The sequence below is a fragment of the Callospermophilus lateralis genome, unplaced genomic scaffold, assembly GCF_048772815.1.
Source record: "Callospermophilus lateralis isolate mCalLat2 unplaced genomic scaffold, mCalLat2.hap1 Scaffold_322, whole genome shotgun sequence".
In the NCBI taxonomy this organism is placed as follows: domain Eukaryota; kingdom Metazoa; phylum Chordata; class Mammalia; order Rodentia; family Sciuridae; genus Callospermophilus; species Callospermophilus lateralis.
The window spans coordinates 1,098,899-1,122,099 of record NW_027513801.1 but is presented as its reverse complement, the minus strand read 5'-3'; the positions used below and the strand labels follow the sequence as shown (position 1 = coordinate 1,122,099).

Genomic DNA, 23,201 nt, shown 5'->3' with positions numbered 1-23,201 from the left:
AGCTTGCCCCGTTCTCAGGTCACCTCAGAGGCAGGCTGAGGGTTGCTTTCCCGCCCCTCCCCTAAGCCAAATTCCTTAATTGCAGGTGAGGATATAATTTTGGTCTCCTGCCAGGTCTTGTGACTGACAGAAACCATGACTTATTTCTCCAGCAGGGAAAGAAGGCTGCCTGCTGCCCCCTTTAAAAACCCATTAATCTTCACTGATACTATTTTTGTTCTTCCTGACCCAGCCCAAACTTCCCATTTTTCAATCAGAGGTGACCCGTATGCCAAGTGACCAGCGCCAGGGTTGTGTCAGAAATGCAAGGGTGTCTGGGAGGAGGGTTGGAGTCTCACATGCAGGCTAAATGGATGATTTGGGGTGTGTCCTGTCCTGCTCACAGGGAGGGTAGGTGACACTCAGGCCAGAGCCTCCAGCCTGAGGCTGAGGCCCTGCAGTGGTTGTCCCAGGCAGGGATGCATGGTGCCCTCTGCTGTCCAGTGCATGGAGTGGCAGCATCTGACCCACAAGGGGCCTATCCACGGTGTCGGGCCTCTGCCAAGAAAAGTCTGAATCAGGACCAGCCTGGACACCAGCAGGGAGGTTTTGTATTGCATGACCTTGTGCCATCCCCACAGTTTAACCACACTGGGACCTGCACAGCCATCCCTGTTGTTAGGCCAGGTGGATGACCTAGCTGCACATCCACTGTGAGATGCTCCCTGCCCACGGAGATCCCATGGGTTGTTGTAAGCAAGTCTGTGAAGCCTGATAATGGCCTGTGCCCCTCCACCTCCCCTGGATTCTGTCCTTCAACAACCTCACGTGGCTGGACAAGGAGAGCCTGGCCAAGCTGGGCAGTTTGAGCATCCTGTGCCTCAGCCACAACTCCATCAGCCACATCACCAAAGGCGCCTTCAAGGGACTCAAGAACCTGCGCATCTTGTATGGCATTCACTGTGGGAGTGACCAAGCGATGGGGTCCTGGGCAGGAGAGCAGAAGAGGGCAGAGCCGGCCCCTAAAGGCCAGTGCAGTGCCAGAACCTTGAGCAACTGGTGACCAACGAGCATGCAGGAGGGGTGTGGTCTTAGTCAAGAACAGGGACACAGCACAGTTTGGGAACAGGAACCTTTATGACCAGAGATCAGCCATCTTCTGAAAAGCTTGCCACGCTGATGGAAGCCCTCAGGTGGGATTATGCCATGTCTAGAGAACCAAGCAGACCACAGCACTGAGGCCCCAGAGTGAGTGTGCTGTCTCTTGATCTCTTGCAGAGACCCCGTCCTTGGTGGTACCCTTGGAAGACCTCGTGGTGTCTGTGGGGGAGATGGTGGCCCTCCAGTGCAATGACTGGCAGCCCCTCCCCCCGCATCACCTGGCTCAAGGGGAACTGCCTCCTGAGCCTCACCGACAGGCACCACTTCACCTCCGACAACCAGCTGCTGGTGGTCCAGAACGTGGTGGTGGAGGACGCGGGCCAGTACACCTGCGAGATGTCCAACACCCTGGGCACGGAGCCCGCTCACAGCCAGCTGAGCATCTTGCCCACGCCTGGCTGCAGGAAGGACCACCATGGCATCTTCACCATTACCGTGGTGTGCAGCATTGTTCTTATGTCGCTGGTGTGGGTGTGCATCATCTACCAAACCAGGAAGAAGAGCGAGGAGTACAGTGTCACCAACACAGGTGAGCACGGTGGCCGTTCATTTCCAGGGCAGGAGAAGCCAGGTCCACACTCTTCAAGAGCTCTCATGCTCTGGGAACACCAGGACCTCTGGGAATGTGGTTCTGGAGAACTGAACCCTTGGTCTTGCGGACACTGGGTTCATAGTCAGGGCAGAGCCAGAAATGGAGCTGCCTTGGGGCTAGGGCTGGGGCTCAGTGGTAGTGCACTTGCCTGGCATGAGTGAGGCACTGGGTTTGATCCTCAGCATAGCATATAAATAGATAAACTAAAGGTCTATTGACAAGTAAAAAAAAAAAAAAAGAACTTCCTGCTGATGTCCTCCTCATAAACGGAGGTGGATTGTCCTTGAAGCATCACAGTGCTGTGGATTTATTAGTTCTGTCTCCCTTCCTGTCACTCTTCCCTGTCTTTTGTGGTCTCACATGCTTTTGACCTGGGCTCAGGTTCAGCTCGGGTCTGGGAGGGCCTCCTACCTGCACCAACTCCTGGTCTCTGCGCAGACTCGATGGCTGTTGCCAGGGGATCCTGTTCGGGGCCTGACAGTGAATGCGCATCTGCATCTGTTGTCACCGCAATCCTAAATATTTCATTGTCTTATCTCCTTGAAGATGAAACTATTATGCCACCAGATGTTCCAAGCTACCTCTCTTCTCAGGGGACCCTTTCTGACTGGTGAGAAACCTCAATCAGGACTGAGGGTGGCCATTGGGCCAACAAGCACATCGAGAGCAACAGTAAGGCCTCTGACACAGTGAGATGGAGCTCTATCTAGGTGACTGTCCTCCGTAGGTGGAGATGGCCTCTAGCTCCCTATTCAGGTGTCTGGCGTTAGGTAGGAGGGAGCATCAGGTGAACGAGGCAGCTGCTGGCCCAGGCCTCTGTTGTTCAGCTCAGTCCTGGTCTGTGCAAGCTCTGCAGAGGTTTCAACATCCTGTCTCTCCAGAAGGTCACCATCTGGGCTTAGCAGTAAGCCTCCCAGTTCGATAAGTTAGGATCACTGTCAGAAACAGCTGAAGGGAAACCCCAGGCCCTGAAACCAAGCCCTGCTTCCACAGTTGGCCCTTGGTATCTGTGGGTTCGATTCTCTACACACTAGAAATATCCAGGGCGGAGAAGGTGATGCACATGCAGCCTTCTTTTCCTTGTCATTATTCCCCCAAAACACAGTCCAATAGCTGTGCACACAAAGTTACATTCTACTAGTCACAATGCTTAATCTAGGGTGACTTACATGGGACAGTGTATTCAGGTTATGTGCAAATGGTGTGTTGTTATATACAAGGGACTTGAGCATCCCTGGATTTTGGGATCTGTGTGGGGGCTCTGGCACCATGAAGGTACCAAGGGATGCGAGTGCAGCGGCAGTGCCAAGACCTGCTCTGTATTCCATACTCACAGGGAAAGCTCTCTGCAGGGGCCGCTGTTTCAGTTGGTGGGAGATTGTGAGCGCTTGCTGAGCTGAAGGCCGGGCCTGAGAGAGCTGGTCCTCTAACATGGCTGCAGATGCTCAAAGAGTGCTTGCTGGGAAAATGGTACTAGAAAACAGGCCCATTGCCAGCTTCGTGGTGGCACAGTAGTAACTCACACTGATAGAGAGACTACAGCAGCAGCCCCACCCGTCCTGCTCCTCAAACTCACTGAGACCTCCTCTGCAGTTTCTAACCTGGGGAGTCTGTTGCAGGTGTGTGTCTGAGAGACGCGGGCCTCTTCCCAAAGGTTACATCCACAGCATCATGCAGAGGCAGCCCAAGCTCTGTGTTAGATACAGTAAAGAGCCCTGGAAAGTGTCAGAAAAAGCCACTGGGACACCTGGTCCACCTACGATGGGCAGGTGATGCTTCCACCAGGAAAAGTAGTGTCTTTTTGAAATCAAGATCTGGGTTGACCCACTCACTAAATGAAGAGGGGAGATGCCTACATTTCCATCTAGCACTCTCTAAATTGGGTATTTAGTATATAAACAGGAAGCTCTTGCCTGGTGCCCTTTTAATTCTAGAGGAGTGTGTCTCTTAGTTACTATTTATGGTACAGTAAACCTGAGCAAGAATTTTCCAGAATAATAAGCAACATAGGGGGTTTTAGTATCTGTTCACCAGGGCTGTTTTGAGGTTAAATTTCTAATAGTTCAGAAAACTCTTAACCCTGCATGGTACCTAATTGTTGGGGTTTTTCTTTTTTCTTTTTTTTTCCTCTGATCACAGTAGCGTGACTACAGTCACTAAGTACAAGATTAGCTTAATCTGGGGCATGTGAGCAAGAGGGACCCCATCTCCACTAATGGTGTGGCATGTGCCCAGCCTTTTCTGTGAAGGTCTTTTGGGAAGGGGCGTTTGCAGGCCGGGGGCAGGACCCCCACTTGGGTGCAGGTGGGTGGCCTGTTCTGTGGGGGTGTCTCTGACCTGGCCCATCTCTCCTTCAGAACCCAGTGGCCCTCTTGGGTGCAGTGACTGCAATGCTGATGTGGACAGTTACTCCAAGGAACAGGCCCCCCACCCTCAGCCCACATGCAGGGACAGCACACAGCCAAGTGCACTATGTGGCCAGGATCCCAGCCAGGGCGACCAAGGAGTCTCTCCACATCATCCTCGCAGTGGGGCCAGGGACAGGTCCCTCTACCCCAGCAAACAATAGAATGCCGACATCCTTGAGGAAGCCGGCGGTGTCCCTAGATGGAAAAGGTGATCCCTTACTGTCCTCCTGGCCTCCCTGGCAGCTACACTAGCTGCCACAGCTGGTCATGCTGGAACTTGGCTCTCACGGCCTTCTCTTTCCCCAGGGGGCTTTGCCTGTACTCTATAGTGAGGCTGTGTGACGCGGACCCCGCAGACCTTCAGCCCTGCCCTGTGTGCCCTTCAGGCAGCACGGAGCTCCCAGACGCCTCCTTGGCCTTTCCTGCAGGTTGCTGTTTCCTTGGAGGGGGGTTAGGAATAGTTCTGGTGCCTTAGTGCATGGTGGGAATTTAGAGACAAAAAAGACATTTGTTTCCTGGGGTTCCTGGTGGGTTAGGAAGGACGGGGAGTCCTTGGTGTTGTGTGCTCTTCGCAGTTACATTTAGCCTGCGTTGGTGGCTCCTGCAATGTGTCTTTGCCATGAGGGGCTTTTCCCTGGAGGCTTGCTTCTTTGAGGGATGAAGTGAAGGTTGCTAATCCACCACAAGACATGAGTTAGGACGGTAGGCCTTTCTCCCTTCTCTGAAGCTCACTTTTTCTTAAAAGCAAATGTCATCTTGTCCATGTCGCCGGATTGTTAGCTGAGGCTTTTTATTAAGGCAAAGGCTGCTGGTGTTGGTACCTGTGGATTTTTCAATAGTGACGTTTTAATTCTGCCAATATAATAGTACATTGGGTATTAAAAAATTCTCTCTCTTTCTCCCTCCCCCACTCTCTCTCTCTCCCACTCTCTCTTTAAAAAAAAAGTTACACACTCTTATTAAATATTTTTTAAGAGAGAGTGAGAGAGGAGAGAGAGAGAGACAGAGAGAGAGAGAATTTTTTTAATATTTATTTTTTTTAGTTCTCGGCGGACACAACATCTTTGTTTGTATGTGGTGCTGAGGATCGAACCCAGGCCGCACGCATGCCAGGCGAGCGCGCTACCGCCTGAGCCACATCCCCAGCCCACACACTCTTATTAAAGTACATCTACTATGTTTCATAGGCTAAAACAGTATTTAGGTATCCAACTACCTTTTATTACTTATTCACACTTGGAGAAATTATTATCAAATATTATCTACATCATTCCTTATATGCTTCTTTTGAAATTATATTTGATAAATTCTTATCAAATATTATCTACATTATTTTTTATATGCTGCTTTTGAAATTATATTTATCTACACATTGTATTACATATATGATATTATTATTTTTGTTGTATCATGTATTGGATTTATATATTTGTGAATTGTAAAGACTCAGAACACAAGATCTACATTTTCAAAATTGTTCAAGACACTTCTAATACTAAAACTTATCATTAGACATAATTTAAATAAAGCATGTGTTTCTGAGATCAAACTATTTTCAAAATCACCAGATTATATTTATCATAAAATGTTGAAAAGACATGGAAATACCAAATCAAAAGTTTAAGATCACCCTCAATTCTTCCCTTCAAATAAAACCTTTATAAAACGTTGGTTTTACTCAATGTTTTGCCTAGTAAAGAGCAGCTTTTTGCACATACTAAGAATCAATGGACATTAGAAAATGAATGAATGATGGGTGTCAATCCATGTGAATTCTAAACGAAAATTAGATCAATGTATATGTATTTCTTTTTAACTTGTCCTTTTTTCACTTAAAATATCCCTAGCAATTACATATATTCAGTATCTTCATGCAACACAATTTTTATAGCTGAATCATGTTCAAGTCATTCAATTGAATGAGTTACCTCATTTTAAATCTATGAGAAGAGATTAACTTTTTTTGAATTAGTATGACATACCTCTACTGGATCTTTAAAAGTCCAGGAGTCTTCACAATTGGAGATGATGTGTCCATCTGGCCCTATTGCCTCTTCACTTTGTCTGTTGACCCCAACCCAATTTCTTCCAGAGAAATTATGTACTATTTCCAGGAGTGACACCACGCTCTCAATTTGTGGGCCCTAAAGCACCCTCCTCCTTCCACCAGGAATGCTAGTCCTACTCCTCATCTGAGAACACATGTGTAACCTTCCAAATCCAAATCCAAGATTTTACTACTAAATCCTGTATCACAGTGATCCTCAGGAATCAGCATAAACCACACAGAACATGAAGTTGAGTAGAGATGAGGAGAACTGAAGTTTTAGGTCAATTCAGGAGAAAGAAAAGAACATTTTGGTTTGAGTGAGCAGCCAACCCTCTAGACAGGGTTATTTTCCTGTTGTCCATGAACAAGAAAAAGCCATCTAAAGCAGCACATTCTTTTCTTCTCTTAAGGAAACAATGGAATTCAGTTCCTCTCTTCTGAGGCCCCCAGTGATTGGAGAATGGATTGGTAGAGAAGAAAACGATGCTGATCCACTAGCTGCTGGAATTCTGCAGCCCCCAGTTTCAAGAAGTAAAAATGACCAATGGGAAAGTGAAGACAGTGGCTCTAGCCCTGCAGGAAGGTAAGCAGAGATGCCTTCCGGGATTCTATGACTAAAAGATGAATGGAAAATAAACCCAAGTGCAGGATTTTGATGAGATACCTCATAGTAATTTTATATAGAAAAACTGGTAAGCTTTGTGTGGGATAAAACATTTAGCTAGATTTAATTTTACCATGATGTGTGTGTGTGTGTGTGTGTGTGTGTGTGTGTGTGTGTGTGTGTATGCTTCAAAACATCACATCACACATAATAAGTACATAGTTTTACATGTCAACTTAGAGTGTCATTAGGCTTGCTCTTGGTTTGGGTGTTTTTCTTCACATCTAGGTGGTTACCATCTTTTTGCTACTAAAACCAAAAGGGAAAATAGTTTCAAGGTTATAAGCTGTTAGTCAAGACCAACTATAACACTGGGCAGCAAGTGGCTGGCTGTTAAGACTTGGAGAGGGGATTCCTGAGGTATTAGAATGATGTAATTCATCATCAGGAAGAAAAAAACTTAAATGCATAATATAGTGTAAGAAGTAGATTAAATGTGAAATATAAGAAAATAGAAATCTTGCTTTAGAACTATTTAGGTTTATAGTTGAAAACTATGATTCAATATAATTATCCATAATATTTAATTTTTAAAACTATTCTAAACTTGCAAGTACATATAACTCTTACTCAGAGCCCTGATGCCCAAATGGTGGCAGATTTGCCTTAAGCATCCTTATTCTGGTACAAGTGGAGTAATGTTGAAATGTCCAGATCATATTTATTAGGTAGAGCATATTCAAGATTATCTTGTTTTTGTTGTTGTTGTTTTTGTAATATCATTTTGAGAGTGCAACTCAAAGTAAAATGAAAACTTCAAGGAAGTTGAGGTGGAAAGCATTATGGGAAGCGTGGCTGACACGAAATTGAGAAAACATTTAAATATTCATAATTAAAATGTACCAGAAACTTGTAATAGGAACTTTCTATGTCATTATCTGACCACCACAAAAACCTTGCTCCTATGCATAAATCAGCCACACTAAATTTGTATTGCCTCTGTTAAATTTAGCAGCAGCCCATAAATACTTTTTTCCTCAAAGAGAAAACCATTTTCTACATGTAATAGCTTTCAGAGTTTCTTTGCTTTGACTTATAACTTGGGTGGAGGGAAAGAAGTTCAAAATACTCATTAATGTGCTTCAGACATATATAAAATTGATTCTATTTCCATGAGAAATAACTTTTAAATAATATAAATAGTTGAAGTGTCTTAAGTAAGGAGGAGAAAAACATTTTTAAAAATCCATTTATCTTCTTCTGTGAAACGCCAGATCAATTTCACCTATCAATGAGGGTAATTTTATTTTTAATATAAGACTTATAACACCCACTAGACCTTTATCTTTATTCATTGGTAGATATTTAGTTCTTAAATGTAAAATAGAGAAATGTCAGCTTTCATTTTATTTTTATTTAATCATAATAATAATCATGGCTATCTCACTGCTTCTATGTTCTTCCTTGCTTCAGTGAGGAAGCTCTTATTCTCTTTGGAATGCTGAATAAAGGGGAATCCTAATTGAATCATTTTCTGCAATCCTAATTGAATACCTTCCTCTGAAACTCATTATTATTAGTAGTAGTATTAGGGATTGAAACCAGGGGTGCTTATCCACTGAGGCTCATCCCCATTCTTCTTTTATTTATTTATTTTTTTAAAATTTTGAGACAGGGTCTCCTGAAGTGGCTCAGGGCCTTATTAAGTTACTGAGGTTGGCTTTGAACTTGCAACCCTCCTGTCTCAGCCTCCTGAGTCATTGAGATTACAGGCATGCAGTCTATGAAGAGCTTTCAAATATTTGTCTTGGAAAGTTGCTTTCACTTTTATTTTTCTTTGTGTTTAAGTTATGGGTTCAGACATACTTATGAATATAAGAAAGTGGTGAAATTCTACCTTGATGTTCCATTAGAGCAGAAAAAATATCTGAAATACATGTAGAGAACAGTGGTAAATTCTGTTAGAAACTACATTTCTCCCTTTTTTCTAATTCAAGACAGAATTCCTATGTTTTTGCTACTAGCTCACACAGAATTCAGCTTGATTTGGATGAATAAGAAAGTGATGTAGATAACTTTTTAATGGATGTAGAATCTGTACCTATAATATTAGTCTTTCCCCTTAAATAGTAATGAACATGTACAATAATTTAGCCTTATTAAACATTAGCAGGCTGAATGATATTCTAGACTCCTCAAAGAAAATTTGATTTTCAAGCCTGACTTCATCCATTTTTCTTTCTCCCACTGGGGCTTGCATATGGTTGTTGTCGATAAGCTTCTGTTAAAGGAGTGATGGAGGTAAGGACTGTTACTAGACATCTGCAAGGTAAAACTTATTCACCAGCTTATTAACTTATTGTCTATCTTTAGTTGTTGCCCATATCCCTTGCACATTTTTTCCTACATCTATTGTTCATATTTTTCTCTGAATTGTTGTTATTACAATACTCCATATTTAGCAAGTAGCCAACTTTCCCTTTCATGCAGAATGATAGAAACATAACAGGCTGAATTGTCACTCTTAAAGAGAATTAAATAGATGTTATACTAAACCTTGAGAGTCTTATGGGTAGAAACTTACCTGAAATATTTTCCTAGAGAATTTTTTAAAATAATGTATTTCAATTAAACTTTTTTCCTTAGCCCCCCTCCCCCAAGTATGGCATTGTACAAAAAGGTTCAACAATTTTGAAATGTGTAACTGACACCTCTAATGGTTCAGTGCTGGTTAAAGTGAAGGCAGTTGCAAGGGTACTATGGGGAAACTAACAGAAAAGAACAGGAGACACTAATATGACATCCATGACCCCTAGCCAGTCTCTGGATGGGACTTAAGAGCTCTGTAAATCTCTTAAATTCCATGCAAAATTTTGTATTTTGTGTTGATGGACTTTTTCCACCTATTCTTTCTTTGACTTTCAAATTCATAATTGAGAGAGCTTTAAAAAAAGAAATTAAAAAACCCCTAAACAAGAGAAGAAAGGGTGTTTATAAAAGTGAGGGGGATGTGTTGGGGAATGCTTCAAGACTTCCTGTGTTTGTCAGATACCACCTATTACAGACAAGCTGTAGCTTGTCTGGACAGTTAGTCGGAAAGCATATATACCTACTGCACATGAAGAGTTATAAAAAATAATCACATGTTAACAAAAATAAATGTAAACAAAAATTTTCATAATCTTATATAATCTTACTTTAAACCATCTTAATTAGACATTGCAATAGCTATGTAATGAATTTCCTAAAATAACTTGTTAAATCTTAATGTTAATTTGTAAATAGGCTCATCAAGCCTTGAAAACCTAATGAGGCTCCTTTGAAGCTGAACCACCTTACTAAAACAAGAATAATATCCATAAATATTATAGATCTGGTGAAATGGCTTTGTAACTTAGCACTGCTATTTGATTTTAAACATGCCATATAATTAATCTAAATCTTATTATTTAAAAATATAGGTTAAATGTCTCTATAGAAACTAAATTTTCTTCCTGTTAAGAAGTTTCCCTTTCTTTAAAGTTCAAAATGACTTCTGATATGCCAGTGAATAAAGCTAGGAAATGCTCCCTTTCCAGAGAAATAGACCAGGCAACTTACAAATGTGTGACATAAATTTAAGAGGTATTAGGTCATATGATGGGAAATGAAGCAGGATAAGAAGAACAAAGCAGATCAAAGAGAGGGTACTCTTTTACATGCAAAGACCGAGAGCAAAGAAATTGCCCTACTACTGTCATATTTTGATTATTGTGGACATCATACAAAAAATGTAAAAAACAACAAAGAAAAGTCAAACTTAAGTAATTTAGATATACTCTAACATGAAAATTTTAAGGGTATAAAATATTGATTAATAGTGGTAAATCTGTCAAAGAAATCCAAAAGAGAAGCCTTAATATCCAAAATATACAAAATTTGTACCTCATGACTAATAAATTTGTTTAAAACTAGAAATATAAAGCACACACTTATTCCAGAATATCAATGAATTTATTTTCATATGGCTTAAAATTTATTTTAAGGTGTTTAGCAATACATTAATTTATTTGAGTAGAAAAACATGTTATTTTGCAAAACACAGTACTAGTTATCCATAGACTTCATGTGTGTTAAGCAACATTTGAGGCTTACTCCATATCTAGGTCTTCCAGACCTGTGCTATATTAATGTCAACACCATGTGTTTTCATGAGATTAAAAAAATACTTGCTTCAACCCTCCTGAAATCATCTTGATAATTGCAGGTTGATGCATAGAAGTTATGCATTTATAATCTAACTTTTATTCTTCATCTTCAACATTACTATCTATGTGTTTTTTTTTCTTCTTTTTAGTATCAATCTTCCTATTTACCTGGATTTTCTTATCTCTCATGTTGAAGACATATGGATCCCTTTAATTTTGAATTTATTTAATGTGTTTGTAAGAGGGAAAAAAGTAGTTCAAAAAGAAAAAAGTCAACTTGCTAAATATTTATTGAACATTAATAGCAGATAATGTGCTAGATACTGGGTAAGAGTAATGTGAAAGAAAAAAAATACTGTATTCAAAACATTTGCTTCTTTAACATTCAGGAAATGAGAAAGAAAGAGGGAAAGAAAGTAAGGAAAAGAAAAAGAAGAGTCTTACTTCTGCAATTCGGCTCCCACACTGCTAGGCACATAATAAGCATTTAATAAGTGAACATTCACTAAATTGATTATAAAACATAGTATTTAGCTTTTTTAAGCTCTTCTACATAAAAACCTAAGTACAACAGCTAAGCATGAAACTTTATGATCTCTTCAACTCCCTGGGCTTTAATATGAAGGCAGCCACTTAATTTCTAATTGTAGTTAAGAAAAGAGATAGATTCTTTCTCAAATGCCATGAAGGTGCACTCTACAAGCTCAAGAGTTAGTTCTCGAGAGACATCATCCAGATTTCTACCACACAGAGACAATGGGCCAGATTAAATGAATTTTACCAATCTGTGCTCAGGGACAGAGCATGATGCAGAGTGGAGCAAGGTTGGAAACACGGGAGAGACTGGAGACAGGAGGTGGGATATGTGGAGGAGCTGGAAGGGGTTTCACCAGGACTGATAGGCCCACGAGGGCTGAGGTAGGGGAGGTTGGCCACTAAATTTAAACTTTTATGTTTTCATTTAATCCAGTTTTGAAGTTACCCTTCTAAACCAAAGCAAAATGATTCTTTGAATATATTAACACCAAATGGAAATATTGACTGCTGCTTTTTTTCATAAGGTCTCCCAAAATGTTCCCTTTCTTGTTATGTTGGAAGCCATGCAAATCTTCAGGATGCCACCTGGTGTTCTTTGAACACATGATCTATTAAATTACCACTTAGAGACTGCTCTGTGCATTCTATCTTGATTCACTTTATCTTTTTTTATAATCAACTTTTTAATTTATATATGACAGTGGAATGCATTACAATTCTTATTACACATATATAGCACAGTTTTTCATTTCTCTGATTGTATACAAAGCATATTCACACCAATTCGTGTCTTCATACATGTACTTTGCATAATAACATCCATCACATTTCACCATTGTTTCTAACCTCCTATTGCCTCCTTTCCCCTCCCACCCCTCTGCCCTATCTAGAATTTGTCTATTCCTCCAATGCTTCCTCTCCCTATCCCACTATGATCAGCTTCCTTATATCAGAGAAAACATTCAACATTTGGTTTCTTGGGATTGGCTAACTTCACTTAGCATAATCTTCTCTAACTCCATCCATTTACCTGAAAATGCAATGATTTTATTCTCTTTTATTGCTGAGTAATATTCCGTTTTGTACGTATGCCACATTTTTTAATCCATTCATCTACTGAAGGGTATTTAATTTGGTTCCACAGTTTAGCTATTGTGAATTGTGCTGATGTAACATTGATGTGGCTGTGTCCCTTTAGTATACTGTTTTTAAGTCCTTTGGGAATAGACTGAGGAGAGGGATAGCTGGGTCAAATTGTGGTTTCATTCCCAATTTTCCAAGAAATCTCCATATTACTTTCCATATTGGCTATACCAGTTTGCAGTCCCACCAGCAGTGTATGAGTGTATCATTTTTTCCCACATCCTCACCAACACTTATTGTTCTTTGTCTTCACAATAGCTGACATTCTGACTGGAATGAGATGAAATCTAAGATTTGCTTTATCTTTATGAAAGCATTATTATTATCCTTATTGTAGCAATGAGGAAACCAAGTCCCAGAGTGTTTGTTTCTCTGTTCCAAGGTTGGTTACCAGACTCTCTTGGTCCAAATTCTGTGCCCTTAAATGATTTACAGCCTCTCTCTGCACAAGAGTTCCAGGACTGAGAGCTGGAAAAGGGAGGGCCAGATGAAGGCTCTGAGAACCCTTAGATGCTCTTCGAAAGACCTCAGTCCTCTCTTCCTTTTATTTCACTCAACACTGCTCTCTGCATTCTGGCTGCCCACAACATTGTGCTCTTGTGCTCTCTCACTCGCTCTCTCTCTCTCTCTCTCTCTCTCTTATTAATTACTTAATTAAATCTTAATTAGGTATATATGATAGCAGAACACATTTTGATTCATTGTATATAATTGCATCACAACTTTTCATTTCTCTGGTTGTACACAATATAGCGTTGCACCTTATATGCAGTCATACATGCACTTAGGGTAGTGATGTCCATCTCATTCCAACATCTTTCCTTACCCCATACCCCCACCCTACCCCACCTTCCCCTGTGCCCAAAGTTTCTCCATTTTTCTCATGCTCTCCCCTCCATTATGCATCAGCATCCACTCATCAGACAGAACATTTGGCCTTTAGTTTTTTGGGATTGGCTTATTTTGCTTAGCATGATATTCTCCAACTTCATCCATTTACCTGCAAATGCCATTATTTTATTTTTTAATGCTGAGTACTATTCCGTTGTGTATATATATACCACACTTTATCCATTCATCTATTGAAGGACATCTAGATTAGTTCCATAGTTCAGCTATTGTGAATTGAGCTGCTGTAAACATTAATGTGGCCACATTACCATAGTATGCCATTTGTAAGTCCTTTGGGTATAAGCCAAGAGTGGGATACCTGGTGAAATGCTGGTTCCATTCCAAGTTTTCTAAGGAATCTCCAAACTGCTTTCCAGTTTGGTAGCACCAATGTGCAGTCCCACCAGCAATGTATGAGTGTGTCTTTTTTTCCACATCCTCACCAACACTGTTGTTTGTATTCTTGATAACTGCCATTCTGACTGGCGCGAGATGAAATCTTAGAGTAGTTTTGATTTCCATTTCTCTAGCTGCTAGAGATGTTAAACTTTTTTATATATTTATTGATCAATTATGTATCATCTTCTGAGAAGTGTCTGTTCAGCTCTTTAGCTCATTTATTGATTGGGTTGTTTGCTTTTTTGAGTTCTGATCCTGGAGATTAATGCTCTATCAGACTTGCATGTGGCAAAAATTTGCTCCCAAAAGGTAGGCTCCCTATTCACCTTGTTGATTGTTTCTTTTGCTGAGAAGAAGGTTTTTATTTTGAGGCTATTTTCTTGTAATTATGCTATTTTTTGCTTCTTTGATCTTCAGCCTGTGGGGCCAGAGAAGAGGCAGGACCAGTCTTTGCTTCTCTGCTGCTTACAGATTTTGATCTATCAATTTACCTGCCACACCACCACCCCTCAAAAAAATTCTCCCTAGAATTGTGGCTTCCAGAATATCATGTTTTCAGCCTGATCTTCATCCACATGTTCTTGAAGCCATGCTTGACCATCCCCTGGTCTTTTCCCCTTCCCACTTAGGCACTTTCCCTAAATCCTTATCTTCCTGGTGAAATCAATATAAACATCAGTGATTCTTTCCCAAATCTGATCCCTCCTTTCCTTCACCTGCTCTTTATTATTGGTTTTGAATTCCACCTTGTCTGACCCACTCATTCGCTCTATCATATCCTGGACCCTCTCATTATCATTATCTGCCATTGCTATTGTCAATTTTAGGTATCTCACCCTCTCTCAGCCTTTGTCCTTGTTCATTCCTTCTGGCACCCAACTTTTGAGTGTGCCAAGTTTCCATCCTGATAATTTTTGATTGTGTTAAATTTCCATTGCTCCTGACCCACCACCTGGTTCCTTGTTTTTCTCCTTATTCAGCTTTTGTCCATGGCCCACTATTGTAGTCAGTCTCTTAAAGATACCTTCAACTCACTAGACTCTCGTTTCCTTTGTCTTAGTTTCCTTTTAACAATCCAATTCTTCTTTCTGTGGTGAAACCAGCAAAGGCTGGAGAACCTGTGGCTCCACTGGCTGGCGTCACTGAACTCATGACCTCCCAAATGCAGGTGCACGCTGGAGCTGCTTGGCAAAGTTGTTGCCAGTGGCTGAACAATCCACATATCCACTTTCCTCAGAAATGATTTCACGTCTTCACTTCTCTCCTCAAATCCCAAACTCTTCTCCTCCTCTTCTTCTCTAATGATGATGCTGCTTTCTGTTTCATGGAGGAAATAGGTTCAAAGACTCTTCCTCCACAATCACCCTCCCAGCACCATGGGTGGGCTTATTTCACCTGTGCCCAAATGGGTGCAGCCCACACTCCCACCCAAAACAAGCCCCTCACTTAGTTCTAGATGCGTAGTCTCAGCCACTATGCAAGCTGCTTATTCCCTGTGTCTGCCTCTATTCTCTCTGCTAGATCATTCCCATCACCATAAAACTCTGATGGGATGCCTCTCTACAAAAGGAAGCCTCCTTCCTGGCCACAGCTGTCAATGCTCTGTTTTTCATTGTTCTTACAGCCAGGCTCCTCACTGCCATTATTTTCTGTTCACTATCCCCCTCTACTTGTAATCTTTTCCCAAAAGAATTTTATTTCCACCACCTGTTGAAACCACCTTTATCAATGTCAACCGGAAGGCTTTTAATGTCTCCCATTGTCATTCCAATGACTTAACTTCTGCCTTCTGAAATTCCAGCATCAAGACTCATCAATGCTCATCAAGGCTCAGCCCCCACCTAACAGCAGCATTTGGGAACCTATCAATTGTGTGTTCTGATGTGTTCCTCACAGTCCTTATCTGTAATTATGAAATTCAAGCTGCTCAGAAAACTGAAATGGTTTTCATAACTCATGACAGCAAAACCAGATCTGAACACCGTAGATTCTTTATTTAACCTACTCAGTGGTGATGCTGATACATAACGACATAGAGAACTACTGTAATTGATAGCAAAGTCAAGCCTCAGACCCTCCTTGGAGGTGTCACATAAAATACAGTTTATGCAGCTGAGCACATCCAGCCCCAAGGAATCTAGAAAAACAGTTATGGACCTGGAGTAGAAATCTAAGATTACATTCAGGAAGATAAATTTATTTGTAACTAGGCATGTTTTGATCATATATTAGCTTTACAAAACAATGTTATTTTATGGGAATAAAAATAAACATTGGCGTTATGTTTATTTGTATCAAATAACATCTTTAAGATAGTATATATCTTAATTTTGCATAAAACATGTAATTTCTAGTTATTGTATATAATTTAGGTAGATAATAATAAATAAACTTGTCAGAATCTTCATAAAACACCTGCTTCAAACAGTATTACTTGGAGAATTATTATTTATTAATAAAGGGGAAAATATCTATAGAACTATAATTGAATTTTTGCATAAAAACAAAGTAATTTTATTAAGCATATGATATTATTCAATAAAATATTTTGTTGTCATTTAAGTTTACAGTATAAAATGCAAAATCAAAATGAGAACTTCAGTTGCTCTATTCAACAAGCATATTAGTCTAGCTACTTTCCATAGTGCTACAAATATTAGCCCTTTTAAGTTGTCAAATTGTCTATATAATAGGCAATACTATAATCTACATTACAGACAATGAAAGCAAGAAAAGAAATCTTGTATATATAGAATATCTTTTCATATGTCTTAGTGAAGCATATTTATATTTTGCTCCTGTATAAATTTCTCTTATTTATTCATTTATTGTGGCATAAGGGATTGAACCCAGGGCCTTGTGCATGCTAGGCAAATGCTGTACCACTGAAATACACCCCTAACTCCCCAACACATAGGTAGTTTTTAAATTGAGCCTCACTTTGGAAAATCATGTTTTCAAAAGAAGAAAATGAAATTTTATTTTAGAGAGTTAGCCATCTGTAACACAATGTGTTTTTAATTCAGTGATATCAGTTTTTCCATATAAATATTTTAAATAATTTCTGATTTTTTTTGTGACAAGATACTACTATATTTAACTGGAAAGAGAAAAATAATGTAATACTTTGAAAGCTTCACATAAGTTTTACATATAAAATATGGAGTCCCAGGGAGAAAAAGAAATGTTCTAAAAATAGTTTTTTTCTAAATCACATATCTTGATTTAAAGTGTCAATGGTAGTAAAGTACTTTCATTATAATAAATGATGCATGTCTCCATATTTATACTTCAGAGGTGTTACATAGTCAATAATGGTAGGTTCAAAATGGTTCCTGGTATAATAACTGCTTTAGTTCCACCATTAGGGAAACTGTATAGTGGCATTTTTACTACATGCAATTAATAATATTTCTTTTTTTTTTTTTTGCATTTTAAAGCAATTAACTCTTTCTCCTTCCCTCTAAATCATTAGTGTTGTAGATGTGCCAGATGTAGTCACAGTATCTACATTCAACTTCCATTCAACATTCAATAAACATTTACTGAGCATTTATGTGCTAGGCTGGGTTTGGTCCCAGGGATATAAAAATAAAATAATAATTGTCTGTTTGCAGGAAATTTGCACTCAAAGCACTCAAACTAAAAATGTAAATACATCACTCTAGTGGTGTTTTCTACCTGCAATAATTGGGCTAACACCCACTTGCATATAAAGGTGACATTTAATCCAGAAGTGAGGGACAGTGATCAGAGAATGTGTCTTAGACATGCTGATGCCCCTGGTTAGTCCTGAAGGACAAGTAGGAATAAGATTATTGGGTGTCGTGTTGTCATTACTCCTGTAGGTTTGTTCACAGAGATATGGGCTCTTCTGTGACGGGTCCTCTGTTTTGGTCAGTAACAGTGAGGGGGGATGAGACCAAGGGATTCTTAAATGAGACACAGGTTACTTCTCAGTGCTGGTATCTCCTACATCTCAACTGCTCTGTTATGACATTTCTTGTTTTCCAACTAGAGGATTGGGTTTTGGAGAATATGTAATGATAAGCAATTCATAATTGTCCTTTGTTAATTCTTTTTTTTTTTTTCATTTAGACAGTTTAGTCTGTGTACTGAGCAAGTTTAATATTTCAGTTTGGACTTTCTCTTTGTAATTCCACACATCTCAGCATAGGTTTGTGGTGGAATAATAATGTTGGTTTCTAAGTTATAAAGTTTCCCTGTGATGTACATTTTCTTAGTTTTGAAACTGTTTGTAGAGTAACATGCAAAATACAAATGTTAAGTTCTTGAAAATTTATGTGATATCAAATTTTAGGTCATAGGACTATTGTAAGATGCAAGAGAGACATTTGGTATTTCAAATATCTTCTTGAATCTATGATATGTTGTAGAATGAGTATGCTAAAACTTATGTGTTTTTAAGGGTTTAACTTGTTATGTATATCAGGCTATAACTGGCTAAAATTTAATTTATCATGCATGGGAAGCACTCTGTAAACCTTATGAGGTAATGCATAAGTCAAAGGTATAATTATTACCTAATATTAATATAAACAATGATTATTCCTCAATAAAATAGGTTGATATAAAGGGAAACATTTTTTACTTGTACTAGTAGATATTAGTAAAAGTGGTGATTCTTATTTCAGCCATGAAAATATCTAGCATTGTTAATATATTATTGATTAATAGTTAATTACTCAGTTGTTTAATTGTATATATGTGGATTTCTTTTTTAACTGTTTTAGGTATATGAAAATATTATATATGGCATCTATAATTTTTAAAATAGAATAAGTGTTCTCTGTAAGATTGTTTTAAATACTGTCTATAAATGCATAGTACAAAAGTAGTTTTAATGTAATATTAATGCTACCTATCAGGTAATAAAATAGCCAAACTTGTAGAATTTTAATACACAACAGTTTTAAACACCTTGGAAATTGATTCTGTAATTATGAGACATTGAATAATATATCTGACATGTAACATCAAACCATGTAGTTCTCAACCACAAATGCAAAACATTATTAAATATTTATGTTGGCAATTAATGGCCACAATGAGTAAAATATTTTACTAAGAATTTTTCTTAAAAATTATTAAAATCTAGACAGGCATGGTGGTGCATGCCCATAATCCCAGTGATTCAAGAGGCTGAGGTAGGACAATCACAAGTTCAAAGACATCCTCAGCAACTTAGAAAGACCCTAAGCAACTTAGTGAGACCTTATCTCAAACTATAAAAAAAATAGAAAGGGCTAGGGATGTGGCTCAGTGGTTAAGTGCCTCTGGGTTCAATGCCTGGTACCAATTTTTAAAAAAAGATGTATTGAAATCAGTTTTTTTTGAAAATATGGTGAAAAGGTGTCATGATAGAAAAAAAGTAATTTATAAAAATTATATTTATTCCATTCTTCTTAAAGAAAATTTTGAGGGGCTTTATTAGTTTAAAAGATTTTTCAGTTTGTAAATATGAGCCCATTTTTATTACATTGCATGAATTTATCATCTTATTTTAGTTGAAACTCAAATAGCTATTATGTGTTTGATTTTTTCCATGTGATTTATTCTGATTTTTATTCATTTTTTAAATCCTCAGAATTATATTTGACAGATAACTAGCTTTCTACAGATTTTATTATGAAAGATTACTTGTAAAAATTTTTAGGCTTTCTTATAATTGGTGCTGAGGCATATATCTAATAGTCACATTCCAGAGATGTGTAAAAATTAAAACATTAGTCATGCTTTATGCTTTCCATCCTTAGCTCATAATTATATAAAACTAAAATTATATTGCCAACCCAAATAAAGTTATTACAAACAGATATCACTTGTTTTAAAATGAGTAATCATGAACAGTTTATAATTATACTGATTATTTTGCTGAATGTCGTCATTGAATTTCTGTAACCTCAATATCATGCCAAATTTTGTAAAATAAAAACTTAATTTGTTAGAGGGACTCAGTACCTTAAGGCATTCTTTTGGCAAATTGTTTTACATCCTGATCAACCTTCTAGAAAAAGGATATTCACTGTTGTTTTTTTTAAATCAAAGACCCCTGAAAACAAAAAGCTCCCCATCCTTGCAAATTAAGAACACACGTTTTACCTAGTGAAAAATGAATGCTTTTTCTCAATGATATCAAAATACAAAAAGGAAGGGGACCCTAAATGTTTTCTGAAAAATTATCTATGTATGTATGTATGTATCTATCTATCTATGTGTGTATCTATCTATCTACGTATCTATCTATCTATCTGTCTATAATTTAAGGTATATAGAACACTCTGAAATACAGAGTACCATACAAATGCACTTTTGTCAATTTTTTTTTCTTTTGAGTATTGATGAATAGAACTCTCGGGATGACAAAAAATTGTCACTTTAAAATGAGGATTAAAAGATTCTTGACAAAAGTCTGAAAATTTTAAAAAATTAAATCTGTGTATCCTTCAATATTGTCCATAAGATTGCTTAAAATACTATATGTAAAGTTATTCAATACAATACAAAAATGATTTAATATAGAATTAGTACATAGTGGAGAATAACATACCCCAACATGTGTTGTTTTAAGATATAACAATTTTTTTAAGAACCACTGAAGTTAGTGCTCTAAATCTCAGATACTGATAAAATAACTTCCCAATTACCTCAATCTGAGTAGGTCTCATCTTGAAATATATGATATTCTAAAAAATTCCAGTAATTATTGTGACTGTTGATGACCACAGTTAACCAGATTATTGAAAATCTACACATGTATTTTTTTTTTACTTTTCACTAAATCAATCTGCATAGTTGAAAAAAATAGGACTTTATGATGATGTATGAAAACATCTTTCACATGCTAAATACTGTTTTATCCTGGTAAGCCTGTGTTTTACAGTAACAGTCCTGTGAAATGTTCCTCACTACACAGTTTTCACTTATGTTTCTGAATCCTAACTTCAGCTGTTTTTTGTGCCATCTCTGCCTGCACAAATTCCAAATGAGTGCAGGTTGAAGTGTGGCCTTTGAGGAGCTGAACATGGCCCTGTGTTTGCCTTGCTATAATCCAATGATGACATTTGAGAAAATCCATTCAAACACATTCATTCAGCAAGTATAATGCACCTGGACTGAATCTTCTAAATCTATGAGGCAAAATACATCTTTTTTTTTCCTTTAAAAATTAATTACCAGGGCTGGGGTTGTGGCTCAGAGGTAGAGCATTTGCCTAGCATGCATGAGGCACTGGATTTGATCCTCAGCTCCACACAAATATAAAATGTGTCCACCTATAACTAAAAAAATAAATATTAAAAAATTAATTCTCAGGTATCTCATTATAATGACAGGAAACTAATACATATCCTGCATCTCCAAGAGTTTCTTCTGCAAAACACACATGATTGTTATCCATCCTCTGGTCACTGACTTCAACTCTGAACTCAACTGCTTACTATATGATATTGACCAAGTTAATTACATATATTTGCCTTGGGTTTCCCATCTATAAAATACAAATAATAATATCTATTGCATGGTGTTGCTCTTAGGAATAAATAAGTTCATAAGGATTCAAACTTAAATAACTGCCTGTCACCTAGCACAATACTCTATTATCATTTATAATTATAACCACTTGAGGTCACAATTTTCTATTCACAAGAAAAAAAATCCTTGTTTTTAAGTTGGCAAAGTTCTATACAAGCCAGTCTCTCTACTTCTCATTAAAAGAAAACATATTTGACCTTGAACCATCAAGAACTGAAAAGCAGGAACCAATCCAAGTTAAAGCAAAATGCAGGAATGAACCAGATCCATGACATGAATCTTTCATTTATTGAAAATTTAAGATGGCAGCATTTAAAAAGATTTCATGTGACTCCTAAAGGTTCAAAATTCTCTGTAATTTTTTCCCCCTGTGGTCCAGGACTGGTCAAGCATGAAGTTTCCTGGAAGCTTCTTAGTTTTCTTTTGCCCACACCATCCCACCTCAGTGCCTGGGAATAAGTTAGCATCCAGCCACCATGGTGAGATCCATGTAATACAATAATGCAGCCAGTGGAAAAGTTAAGAACCCATCAAGTCCTGAAGATATTTTCTTGTGTTTCAGCATCTATTCGGTAACATTTTGTTATCGAGTGTTATGGGAACCCAAACAATGTTCTAAGCCACGTGCCAAATGCAGTTCAAGTTCCTAAGATGTTATAAGTAATAGTAAATGCATTTACTAAGTTTTTGAAAGTTTTTTATTCTCTATAATGTGAAAAAATATTTTCACGATCATTAGATTAGTCAGAGTTTATTTAAGTGCATATTTGTGCACAATGTACTATTTAAGCTAGAAGAATTACTGTAGACTCAGAACATAAATCTCTAAAACTAAACATAGAAGATAATATGGATTTTCCTTTTTAGACTGTCAAAAGGCCTGCACATTTTCTGGTTTTATTTTTCTTCTTCTTCTCCTCCTTTCTTAAAGAAAACCTTCCTTGGTTTTGCTTCAAACTATTATATTTGGTTGTTGACATATTTTCAACTTGAGTTCGAACTTCATTATTTAGATGGGAATATCCAGAAATCATTTGCAGAGAATTATAATACATGAACATTAAAACATTCCAGTGATCCTTTGCAAATCTCCTACAAAGGAACTTTTAGTTATATTTTTAGTACACATATTGAAGGGGAGTGTCTCTAATATGCTTTTGGTCATCTCTTCATTTGCATTAATATAAGCAAAAATTTCCTATTCCCTAGAATAATAAACAACAACAAAAAAACCTTCAGGGGTCCAGAGATCTAACAGTCAGATGTATCACTGCCATGCTGGGTACTTTGTGTTGGGGGGCATATGTGATACTATTTTTTGACAAAAAATAGTATAATATATGTTATTCTATGTTGCAGATGTTGGGGAAGAATCCTGAAGCTATAATACACACCATGAAGGAGTTGGAACATCCTTTGAGGTATTTATAGTCAAGTAAGAAATACAGTATGCAGTGTGTGTGTGTGTGTGTGTGTGTGTAGACACATATATACAAATATAATAGAAAGTAACCAATGTGATTCTGCAATCTGTACACATGGTAAAAATGGGAGTTCATAGCCCACTTGAATCAAATGTATTAAATATGATGTGTCAACAGCATTGTAATGTTTTGAACAACCAATAAAAAAAACAAATATATTAGAAAGTTTTACAGAATACAACTTGAGAGTGTGAATTAGATTGATGGAGACA

General features: G+C 38.0%; 1 protein-coding gene across 1 annotated transcript; it reads left to right on the top strand.

Annotated features, from left to right (window-relative positions):
* Positions 1 to 1,535: 1,535 nt before the first annotated feature.
* Positions 1,536 to 22,926, top strand: LOC143640518 (uncharacterized protein C8orf34-like). The gene is made up of 3 exons (XM_077108270.1): positions 1,536 to 1,669; positions 6,601 to 6,773; positions 22,865 to 22,926. Exons 1-3 carry the CDS (start codon positions 1,556 to 1,558, stop codon positions 22,890 to 22,892), a joined length of 315 nt encoding a protein of 104 aa, XP_076964385.1. The 5' UTR covers positions 1,536 to 1,555; the 3' UTR covers positions 22,893 to 22,926.
* The last annotated feature ends 275 nt before the right edge of the window (positions 22,927 to 23,201 follow it).

What these genes read in the sequence shown, in the direction of transcription:
- LOC143640518 (XM_077108270.1), top strand. Translation starts at nt 1,556, where the DNA reads ATGGCATCTTCACCATTACCGTGGTGTGCAGCATTGTTCTTATGTCGC. An exon ending in GTACAGTGTCACCAACACAG is followed by an intron (nt 1,670 to 6,600) that starts GTGAGCACGGTG and finishes TCTTCTCTTAAG; the next exon opens with GAAACAATGGAATTCAGTTC. An exon ending in GGCTCTAGCCCTGCAGGAAG is followed by an intron (nt 6,774 to 22,864) that starts GTAAGCAGAGAT and finishes TCTATGTTGCAG; the next exon opens with ATGTTGGGGAAGAATCCTGA.